The 12,363-nt window shown below is 42.0% G+C and overlaps 1 protein-coding gene across 2 annotated transcripts in view; it reads right to left on the bottom strand.

The window, feature by feature from the left end:
* Positions 3,889-12,363, bottom strand: part of LOC105162166 (protein CfxQ homolog) — a 14,511-nt gene continuing 6,036 nt past the window's right edge. Inside the window, exons 2-7 of one of the 2 annotated variants that reach the window (XM_020693739.1) lie at positions 5,934-6,044; positions 5,730-5,828; positions 5,347-5,457; positions 4,935-5,274; positions 4,711-4,850; positions 3,889-4,635 (exon numbers count right to left, since the gene is read on the bottom strand). In XM_020693739.1, coding sequence (XP_020549398.1) covers positions 4,087-4,635; positions 4,711-4,850; positions 4,935-5,274; positions 5,347-5,457; positions 5,730-5,828; positions 5,934-6,044 — 1,350 coding nt within the window. In that variant the 3' untranslated portion in view covers positions 3,889-4,086. The remainder of the gene's footprint in view (positions 4,636-4,710; positions 4,851-4,934; positions 5,275-5,346; positions 5,458-5,729; positions 5,829-5,933; positions 6,045-12,363) is intronic. The other variant, XM_020693740.1, reaches the window with a different exon arrangement.

The raw sequence follows: 12,363 nt of genomic DNA, 5'->3' as shown, positions 1-12,363 counted from the left end.
CTGGATCGGCAATTTGAGTCAAAGGAATCAGTGGGTATACCTTTTTATTTAAATTTTTTGCCATTTTTAGTTTAAGATATTACAATCATTACTGACGAAAGTAATAGTATATAAATTGAAATGAATAGTATATTATCAATAATATATATCAAGTTCAGTTGTAGTTTTTAGTCTTATAACTATAATTTTGGTATTTTTATTCTATAACTTACTACGTTTGCAATTAGTCCTATATATTTATCTTTTTTGCCGTTTCTAAAATTGGCTGGAAGTGATGAAAATCGGCCGGAAAGTGACATCAATTTCCGCCCAACTTTCAAAATTTTGGCAAATTTTGTCCTAAAATTTCGAAAACTAAAAACATATAAGATTACATTGCTACCATAGTAAGTTATAATTTATTTTATATTCCTTTTTTTAATATTAATTAATAAAAAAGTTTAAATTACGCAGATGCTTTCGAGCTTCCATTACTAAGTAGAAATAATCTTACACTGTGATGTCCTTGATTGATCCATACCAAGTCATTAGTTTCTCTAAATCCCTCTCATATACTTTTTCGAATTTTTTTTTGTACAAATTAGATTTGATTGAACTAAACTAATTATAGAACAAGTGTAATACATTTGTCATGTGATTCATCGCTTTTTTTAAATTATCTATCAATCATACCGAAAGTGTATTATACTTGCTATATAAATAATATAAGTCTAGCTAAACCTCGACTTCGTACCACTTAATATTCTCCATTGGTGGCTGCCGAATTTGACTAACTGTTTACTTAAATCACAAGAATTTAATCCGTAGTCGTTTTCCATGAAGTAATTAGGTAGTATTAAATAACATGATAAGTTTGAAATGTAAAGGTTCAATCATATCCTAAATACCAACATATTGATACAATAAATTAGTCAATTTTTTTTTTTTTTTAAACAACTAAAAACTTTGACTTCTCTACGAAAATATCAAATATTTTTATAGGAAAGAGATGGGGTTGGCTTGTAATATGAAACTTTTAAAAGAATAAAAGGAAGTAGATCAAAGTTATAATTCGAGTAGATAAGGATGAACAAGATTATAGTGGATAATAAATTAATAATGTTCGAATTTGTGAAGTAAATTTTGTATCATTGATAAGGATGAGACCTTTGTCATGTAATTTGTTATTAATTAATTGCTATATATTATATGGATCACTATATGTATTGAAATAATTACAGCATCATGTTTTGAGATTTGATCTAATTGTATACAGATTTCCTTAAATTTAAAAATTATATTTAGTACTCTTATCATTTGTTATTATCTAACAAATGCACTAGAAAAAAATATAAGCGTTTCATTATATTTAAATACCATGATTAAAAATAAAAAAAAATTATGGCGGATATTGATTGAACACAACTACGCAACGGTTATTATTTGTTGTTTTTACAAGAGAGATCAAAATATTTGCTACAGCTAGAAATTGCGGCAAATATTTTGACAAATTGTAAAATTATGGCAAATGTTGATTAATTGTGGTCAGTGCTTGAGTTTTTTATATTGATTTCTTATAATTTTTAAGACATAGTGGTCTGAAGGGCAGAGAATGATCATTTTCTTTTTTTTTTTTTTTTATAGTGAGACCACTTGTTACTTATTAATAATGTTAAATGGTTTTTTTGATAAGGTTAAAGGAGTAAGCTGATTGCAACAAAATGCTGAATAAAAATTCAATTTTACTCCTAAAGTAACTAATTCAACTGTTTGATAATTACATAAACTTTTCCCAAAGTTTGATCTCAAAGCAAATTAACACATCCGCTAAAATATCTAAAACTACAAATACTTTCACTATCATTTGTTGTCATCCTACGTGTACTCTTGACCTTTTATTGTACCATCAACATCACATTTCAATAAAAGGGTAAAAATTACAACCACCTCCTATCACATTTTGTATAATTATGACCACCTTCTCGTTGTTTAAAAAATTACTCTAATGTTTGATAAAATTATGTAATTTTTATACGAAGGTATGAAATTATCAACTTTGCCCTTGTTGTATTTTTTATTTTTTTAAATAAAAAACTTATAGAAAGATCGAACGGGATGGATGAATTTTTTTTAAATATTATCCATTTAATCCATAAAAAAATTAAAAAAATAAATAAAACTATAATTTTTAATCCACGAGGGCATTTTGGTCTGTTCACTACAAAAGATAGATGAAAACCTAACAAATTGGGTTAATTATTATACGCCAGTTAAAATCAAGGGAGTATTGGTAATTTTTTCAAATAACGAGGGGGTATTTATAATTATGCGAAACAGCAGGAAAGATGTCTCATCTAACCTTCCATTTCATCAAGCTGTAGAAACCAGATATAGTAGCTTTTTTAACAAAATTAAAGCTGCCTTAGGAGAAGCTCTCTTGGTATAAGCTATTAGTGAAGACGATATCTCTATTAGAAGAACTTGGAGATTATGGGTCTGTCTCATTGAGATGGACAAAGTCAAGTATTCATTCAAATTTTTCTCAAACAAAGTGAATGGATCATTCCTGTTAAACTCCATGACAAAAAAAATTATTGAGTTTGCAAAAAACTTATTTGAAAAGAAAAGGATGTTGATCTAGGAAAATAAACTACCAGCTACCGAAGCAACAAAAATGAAGACGTGCAACATGTTGCATGTTGGGCAATGACATAACCATGTATGCCCTTGCTGCGAGAAACAAAGGAAGCCTCTATTCGGGACAAAGGTTTGAGTTACCAAAAAAAAAATTTGAACCAAATCAGGACAAGAGTAAAAGAATAAGACAATAAAAATTGGAGAATGCAAAAAATCAAGAATAAGATTGTCAGTAAAAAACAACAAAGGTCAACAGTCAGCAAAGTAGGAAAGCCAGCTAGTCATCACATGGCTAACAAGCCATTATGACCAATAGCTGGAAAAGACACGATGATGACGAACGCAGTGATGTCATCCAAAAATAGTTTGGAGTCCAAGTTTGAAGTCCGCGGACGCCTATAAATAAGGAAGCAATGAAGCAGATGTGGATTATCGCAATTTTCTCCAACTTTTCAAAGCATTATATTATGAGTTTTTCAATCTTTGTAGCTTTGAATTTTCAATTTTATGGGGGTTTTCCCCAGCAAGAATAGTCCTCTGTATCAGAAGCTAAACAATTGTCTTTTCCTATAGAGAATGAAGTATTTGTGAAATATTTCAAATTTTCCTTCAATAAAGAAAGGTTTCTGTTCCACTTGTTCTTCCAAAATTCTATTAAGACTTTGTTTCTGAATATCTTCTACACCCTAAGGTAGGAAATGAAATAGGATTGTGCTGTTTTGTTACTGAATGAGCCAAGTTCTGCGAACCATCAACTACGGTTGTGTGGGGGGAGAAAGTTCGTAAAATTAAGGACTTGGAATGCTCGAAAGCAAGGCGGTCTAAATAAGGTATGAATTTATGGAATTTTAATTTCATTACGTAAGTATGTTGGGCTATATTAAGTACATGTGTATGGATTTAGAAGAGGATTTTCAATAGAAGGGAAAAATGAGCATTAATTTGGGTTAATTGGGATAAAGGACCAAAATCGCGACTGTTCAAAAAGATATAGGACTAGTTTGCTAAGCTAGAAAGATAAATGACAGATTTTCCAAACCCCTAAAAATATAGGACCAAAACTACATTAAAATCTAATTATTTTGTACCTTTTCCCTCATATATCACTTAGATGAATAACGGAGCCTCCCTATTCTATCCATTACAATCATAGAACACGTAGAGTTTTGATTCTCCGTCAACATGAACACGCTTTCCTTAGATAAAGTTGATAATGTAGTGTTTATAAACATGACGTGCATATATGAATTATTAAAGAAGGTAGGATAAGAATTGCAACAGAAAATCCAACTCGATGCCTTTGGATCTCGTCCAAGAATCGCAACATATGCCAATAGCTTTATTCTGTTCCGTAATGTCACGAGTGTTGTGTAAAACATCCAAGTAGATCATCGTCATGAAAAGGGCCATCGCAAATTTGACAAATAAGTATATATCTACGATATGAGAATGTGGAGACTGACAACGATTTCAATCGACCTTCACTCGCTCGGATAACAGTTGAAGTCCGGCCTCTAGATCCTGTAATGTGATTGTCAATAGTTCGTCACCTTTGGAGTCGAAACTCAGCCTTGAATCTAAATTTTCCCTTGCATTGTTGAGCATATGATCCACCAAACCTCCGTTCATTTTATTCCTCAGCTTTTCAGTGGAGTTCCTCTCTATCAGTGCAACAACGACATCAAAAGTACACGACGGATGCAGCTTAAATCCACACAGCCGGCTCTTCTCGTCTTGCCTGCCCATCTTTACCATCAGCATTTCCGCAAGCTCTTTGCATGAGAAATCATCAAACTGGAAGAAATGCGTCACTCGTCTGCAGAATCCTTCGTTTGAAGAGAACACACGTTTCATGGGCTCAGTGTAGCCTGCAAAAATCACTACCAAATCTCCATCTTCCAGGACAGACATGATCTCTTCTAACGCTTCCACGCCGAAATCTGGAAAACCTGTCTTCTGCTCGATTGCCAAACGGTACGCCTCATCAACAAATAGTATTCCCCCTATCGCCTCTTCAATCTGGAAGCATCGATACATGTTCATCAGAGGCATGGACTAAAGAAACATAGAATTTCAAGAATCATGCAGCATTACCTTATTTCTAGTCTTTGGTCCTGTTTGGCCTATATATTCCCCTACCAAGTCTGTTCTTTGCACTTCTTTTACCGTATCTGAAGAAAGGACGCCGACAGAATGGAGTAGTTTACCTAAGACTCGTGCCACGGTTGTCTTACCTATGAAGAAAATTTTCACAAATGCAGTGAAAATTAAAATCCAACAGCATAAAAAATACACAACGGAGCTATTTGGCCATCTACCTGTCCCAGGATTTCCAAGGAATGCCATATGAGGTGGTTTTCTTGGCCCGAGATTCGACCCCATCTTCCGACGTTTCTCATCCAACAGCATTCCTTTAGCCCACTTGCGGAGTTGCTGTTTGAGCTCATGTAGTCCCACTATCTTTGATAACTCATACTCAAACTCATCCATCTTTCCCTTTATTCCGTCATCGGACTTCCTCAACTCTTCATCACTTCGGTATCCAGTCGAAGAGTGGTCCGTGGTATTGTAGTCGCTCTGTTCTTCGACGTACAGGACTCTATGCAACTCTTCATTTTCTTGTCCCTCCGGAAGATAATCGCACGGCATCATGCCCTCCTGCGAATCAAAACTTCAATGTCAGTATGACAGGACTGAGATAATGATGTTAATCAAACAGAAAGCCAATACATCATCTTCAGCTGAGCAATCTGCATTGAACTCTAACAATGTCTTCACTGACGTGTCATCTCCAGTTCGCAGTGCAAAACCAACAGCGAGATGTAATGGGGTCATCAAATTCTACAAGAAGATTCAAACAATATGAGCAAGTAGCAACTTATATCATAAACGAGGTTTACTGCAATAGGTCCCTATAAAAACATTAGATAAAACATCCTCCTGAATAAATAAAGGGTAGTCTTTTTCTTTTCAAAAAGTTCAGGGGTCACGTCGCCTTCTTTTTTCCTTGTTTGGGGATTTTGAGTCTATTAGTGTTTCTAAAGGAGATAAAATGTAATTAACCTAGTAAATGTTGAGATAGAAAAAAGAAGGTGAACAGAGATAACATTCACATTAGTCCTGGCCTCAACATAGGCGCCATAATCAAGAAGCATCCTCACTACTTCATTGCAACCATTCTTCGCTGCAGCGTGCAACGGAGTTTCACCGTACTGCAACGAGCAAACAGAATGTAGTAATGCAACAAGCAAACACAAAAGTGGACTAATCCAGTAGTGAAGAAATAGCAATTCAGTATGACGAATGCTCATACATACAACATTTTGAGCTTCCAATTCCAATTCCCCTGGCCCTCTCCAGTCAAGCAAATACTTCACTATCTCGACTCTATTCTGACCAGACGAAATGTGTAATGGTGTCTGTACTGTCTGCATTCCCAGATATCATATACAATAGTGAAACTATAAAAGAAAAATAATAAAATCACATTGATGAGCTTTCGGTAACATACACATTGTAAGCCAAGGCAAAAACATATAAACGAACCGGGAAAAACCTTGCTCGAATTCAAGATACTGTTTTAGGTATAAAAAGGCCTAGTTCTTGAACATGATAGCGAGAAATCAACATTTACGTACCACTTTAGACATAGTTGGAAAGCAGAGAAGGTCATATATACATGATGGGTATACATATAATCCTCCTACAAAAAGACTGAAAGACCCTTCATTAAGGGCATGACGGTCATTTCCGCGACCGGATCCGCGTGTTTTGTAATGGGCGGGTCGCGGAGGACCCGACCCGGGTCGCGGGAACCAACAGAAGACCCGGACAATGACGACCATTCGATCAGAATGTGAATCAACAAGATGAGGCCACGTGGCCCAGTACTTGCCGTACAACTGTGTATTATAAATAGACCCCGATACGCCATAAATGAGGTAACTGCTATACATTAATTGAGATCGAACTTTGAGATAGAATATATTTCTCTCGATCAACCTAACTTGAGCGTCGGAGGGTCATTGTCGGGGACATACCCGACGAGCTCACGGTTCGTGTTTTATTCTCAGGGGATCCAAAACCTGTTTCGGAAGAGTTAGTCGATCATCGGTGAGATCGTCTCAGGAGATCGAATAATTCGACCCAGATCAGTTGGCGCCGTCTGTGGGAACTTCTGAGAATTTTGTCATTATGGAAGGTTTATCGAGGAGAAATGCTGCCGAGGAAGAAACACCCAGGAGAGGAGCAGGTGCAACCATCCAAATCACTCCGGATGAGTTGCAAAGAATGATAGACGAGGCAAGCCGAAAGGCCATAGTAGGAAAGGAGAACAGGAGATCGAATAATTCGACCCGGATCAGTTGGCGCCGTCTGTGGGAACTTCTGAGAATTTTGTCATTATGGAAGGTTTATCGAGGAGAAATGCTGCCGAGGAAGAAACACCCAGGAGAGGAGCAGGTGCAACCATCCAAATCACTCCGGATGAGTTGCAAAGAATGATAGACGAGGCAAGCCGAAAGGCCATAGTAGAATATGAAAGGAGAACAGCGACCCCCCTGGTCAAAGAAACTGCTAGAAGACAGTTATTCGAAAACGTGGAGCCAATAAGAGAGTCAAGAGTTCAAGGGGAACATGATCATCGCAGTAAGCGACCGGCATCATCCGATGCAGGCTCCAGCAGCCATGGACGCGCAAAAAGAAGAGAGCCGGTTATATCCAGGGCCGAAGTGGAAAGCGTGGGCAAACAGATACACAGCCTAAACAAGCAGATCGACGAGTTGAAGAAACGGGGGGAGATCGTCGCGCAGAACAAGAACTCCCCTTTCTGTAATGAAATCCTCGTTCAGACCGTCGAGCCGGGGTTCAGGGTACCCGATCTGAGGAGATATGATGGGATGAGAGACCCCCAGGAGCATGTGGCCGCCTTTGAAATGGTGATGAATCTTTACGGACAATCAGCCCCGATAATGGCTAAATTGTTCGCGACCACACTCACGGGAAAAGCTCAAGAGTGGTTCACGAACCTACCCCGAGGAAGCATCGAGTCCTACGAACAGCTCGTGCAAAAGTTCAATTTCCATTTTGCGAGCAAAAAGAAACAAAAGAGGTCGGCTACACATCTGTTCAACATCCGACAGAGAGAAGATGAGACGTTGAAAAATTTCATGGGTTGATTCAACAATGAAACCCTGGAGGTGCAAGAGTTGAGGATTGACATGCTCGTGAGTATTCTCATCCACGGACTGAGGAAGGGCTCTTTCGCCTCCGCCCTCGCACGAGATCCGCCCTTCGATGTCGAGCAACTGATGGCGATAGCACAAAAATATATTGACGAAGAGGAGATGAACGCGATGAAAGATTCGGAGCGAAGGGAGCGGGAGTACATTCCCCGACGACCTCATGAGGGAAGAGGAGGAGGAAGCGACAAACCAAAAACGGAGAAACGGAAGGAGCCCAAGTACGTGCCAAAATATCACAATTACACTCCCTTGGCCATGTCTCGGGAAAAGGCTCTGATGATGGTGGAGAATGCCGATGTGCTGAAGTGGCCTAGACATACGAGATACACCCCCACCAAGAAAACGTCTAACAAGTATTGCCGTTTCCATCGGGAGAGAGGACACAGTACAGAGGAGTGCTACCAGCTGAAAGACGAGATCGAAAGGCTCGTTCGACAGGGGCACTTCCGAGATCGCGTGCCCCCAAATTGTAAGATCGGAGGGGGAGGAAGGAGGAGTAGATCGAGAAGCCCGGACCGGGACAGAAACCCGGGCCCATCGAGGATCGATAGACCCCCGGTGGGCGGGAATAACGCACCCACTAAAGGCATCATATACACAATTGCGGGAGGATCGACTGCGGGAGATTCGAGTCGAACACGGAAGAGATGTGCCCGAACAGCCGGATCGGTGAGACAGAAGGAATTCGTGCTGAAGGTGGAGGGCGAAGAGGCCATCTCATTTAATAGCTCAGACAGGTTGGAGGACGGTGGAGAACAGAACGACCCCATGGTCATCAAGCTTGATATCGCGAACTTCACCGTCCATAAAGTATTGATTGACAGTGGGAGCTCGGCGGACATAATTTTCAAAAATGTCGTGGATCGGATGGGGTTGGAAAACGCGAGGCTCGAACCCGTAAAAACTCCGCTGGTCGGATTTGGAGGAAGCGAAGTGGCCTCGCTAGGGACGATAGAGCTGCCAGTGTCCATGGGCGAAGAGCCGAAGAGGAAAACGCTGATGGTGAAATTCCTAGTGGTCGATACCCCGTTCACGTACAATGTCATACTGGGTCGGCCGGGGTTGAATTCATTCCGGGCGGTTATCTCCACATACCATATGAAGATGAAATTCCCCACTGAATATGGAGTCGGAGAAGTGTGGTGCGACCAAAAGGAGGCTCGTAAATGCTATAACTTGTCGATAAAAGCGGAGCCGAGGTCGAAGAAACAGAAGGTCAGGGAGGACGCGGAGCCCCGACCATATGAGGCTGAACACTTAAAACCCAGTGAGGAATACAAGGCTATTCAGCTCACAACAGAGGATCCCAGCAAGACGACCAGGATAGGGTCCAGCATGAATGAGGGAGAGATGGCCATGATCGACTTCCTGCGGAACAACGCAGACATGTTCGCATGGAGCCCATCAGATTTCACCGGGATCGACCCAGAGGTCATTATACACCGACTGAATGTCGACCCCACTGTCCGACCTATTCAGCAGAGGAAGAGAACTTTCAGCAGTGATAAAAATGATGCTATCAGGCAAGAGGTCGGTAAGCTACTAAAAGCTGGATATATATCGGAAATCCAGTACACGAATTGACTTTCCAATGTAGTACTTGTCCCGAAGGCTTCAGGAAAATGGCGCATGTGTGTGGATTTCACGGATCTGAACAAGGCCTGCCCTAAAGACCCATATCCGCTACCTCGGATCGATACCATGGTGGATTCGACTGCTGGGTTCGAACTCTTTTCGATGATGGATGCATACCAAGGATATCACCAGATCCAACTGGCGGAAGAAGATAGAGACAAAACCTCCTTCGTCACAGATAAGGGGATTTATTGCTATAACATGATGCCGTTCGGACTGAAAAATGCGGGTGCGACCTACCAACGATTGGTTAACAAGATGTTCGGTGATCTGCTCGGAAAAACCATGGAGGTATACATCGACGACATGCTGGTCAAGAGTAAGAGGTCACAAGACCACATCAAAGATCTCTCCCAGGCGTTCAGTATAATGAGGTCGCACGGAATGAAGCTCAACCCGGACAAATGCACCTTTGGAGTGACAGGTGGGAAGTTTTTGGGGTACATGATCAGCGAGCGAGGGATAGAGGCGAACCCAGAAAAAATTCAAGCTATAATGAGTCTGAGATCACCCAATTCGGTCAAAGAAGTGCAGAAGCTCACGGGAAAGATCGCATCCTTGAGCAGGTTTATATCTAGATCGGCCGACAAAAGCTTTCCGTTTTTCAAGATCTTGCGGAAGCCCAAAAATTTCGCGTGGACACCGGAATGCGATCAGGCCTTACAGGAGTTGAAGAAATACCTCACAAAACCTCCACTGCTCGCAAACCCGAAGGAAGGGGAGACTTTATTCTTGTACCTAGGGGTGTCCGAAAATGCGGTCAGCTCAGTGCTGGTGAGAGAGGAAGCCAGTAATCAAAATCCGGTGTATTATGTTAGCAAAATGCTCCAGGGAGCCGAATCCCGATATTCGGAGATGGAAAAACTAGCCCTTGCCCTTATTGTAACAGCTCGAAAACTGCGACCATACTTCCAGTCGCACAAGGTGGTGGTATTGACGAACCATCCTCTCAAACACGTGATGTCGCGACCCGAGGCATCAGGAAGACTAATCAAATGGGCAGTAGAATTGGGACAGCACGACATTGAGTACCAACCCAGAACGGCCCAGAAAGCACAGGTGCTAGCGGATTTTGTGACGGAGTTAATAAGCGACCTGGAACAACCCGAAACGCGTGAACAGCCTTGTTCGAAATGGATGCTGCATGTCGATGGGTTTTCCAACGCGAATAACGGAGGAGCGGGCATATTGATCCAAGGACCCGAGGGCGTCGAGATAGAAGTGGCTGCTCGACTATCATTCCCGGTAACAAACAATGAGGCGGAATACGAGGCATTGGTATTAGGGCTGGAGCTAGCGTATGAGGCAGGCGCTCGCGATCTGGAGGTTTTCACCGACTCTCAGCTGATCGCTATGCAAATTGAAGGAGCATACGAGACAAGAGAGAGAACCATGACACAGTACAAAGAGATCGCGCAGCGATTGATGAGAAAGTTTAGTGGATGTTCGCTTTCACAAGTTCCCCGAACAGAAAACGACAAAGCGGATGCCCTGTCAAAATTTGGTGCGGCAATGGATGGAATTCGGGATCGCAAAATCACAGCCCTAGTACGCGAGCAGTCAGCCCTCGCAGGTAGATCAGAAATCCAGGTCGTTTCGACGACAGGGTCTTGGATGAACGAAATCGTAAGCTACCTCGAGGAGGGTACCTTGCCTAGCGACTCGGTGGCAGCCAAAAGACTCAAGTTTCGGGCTGCTCGATTCACACTGTTGGGGGGCCAGCTGTACAAGAGGACGGTGGACGGTCCTCTCTTGAAATGCTTGGACGAAGAGAGGGCCATGTACGTGATGCGGGAAATACATGAAGGAAGCTGTGGCAATCATTCCGGGGCGAGGTCGCTGGCTCAGAAAGTGATGCGACAGGGATATTTCTGGCCCACCCTAGTCGAAGACTCAAAGAACTTAGTGAGAAAATGCGAAAGCTGTCAGAAGTATGCTTCCTTAATACATCAGCCCGCGACCCCAATGGAACCAATCAAGATAGCGTGCCCATTCGACCAGTGGGGAATTGATATCGTGGGCCCCTTCCCACCCGCGCAAGCTCAGAAGAAGTTCATCATCGTAGCGGTCGAATATTTCTCCAAGTGGGTCGAAGCGGAGGCGGTGGCCAAAATATCCGAGAAGGAAGTTATCAACTTCATCTGGAGGAACATCATATGCAGATTTGGTATACCCCGGATACTGATATCCGATAACGGTACGCAATTCCAAGGCAGGAAGATCACGGAATGGTGCAAGGAGCTCAAGATCGCACAACACTTCACGGCAGTCGCGAACCCTCAGGCGAACGAGGCAGACGAAGAGACCGATTCTGAGCCAGACTCCAAAAGCGAAGAAGAGGAATGCACAGCAGCGGTGTTCCCGAAGAAGCCCAAGTTGAATCTGCCGCGTGAAGAAGAAGTACCCATACCTCGAAAAGACGAGTCGAAATGCTTTTCCCCATCTGCGTCCAATTTCATTATCGCGCCTGCCGCAAAACCCAGCGAGAAGAACACCCCTTTCTCTAAAATATTCTCCGAAGAGGATGAAATTTCTCTGCTTAAAGGCCTCGCCATTTTCTGGGCTGACGGGAGGAACAACAAGTGGACCGAGTTTTACAACTTCATCAAGGACAGTCTTCCGCATCAGTTTACGAGAACTCAGGTGTCTGAGAAGATTCGTAGGCTCCAGAGATTCCGGGGTGTCGCACTGTGGTTGTGCCATGTGTACCACTCTCCCTGCATGGGTAGTGGTAGTAGTCCTGTATTCTGAATGGCTGCATTAAAGTCTTCCATAGCTATTCGGATATCCCCTGATGTGCCACATACTTTGCTGAGGTCGCGAACTGCATTAAAGTCCCCTCCAATCAACCATGGGATATCAGCACGCT

Source organism: Sesamum indicum, linkage group LG5 (genome assembly GCF_000512975.1).
Source record: "Sesamum indicum cultivar Zhongzhi No. 13 linkage group LG5, S_indicum_v1.0, whole genome shotgun sequence".
NCBI classification, from domain to species: domain Eukaryota; kingdom Viridiplantae; phylum Streptophyta; class Magnoliopsida; order Lamiales; family Pedaliaceae; genus Sesamum; species Sesamum indicum.
This window is presented reverse-complemented; position numbering and strand designations above follow the sequence as displayed.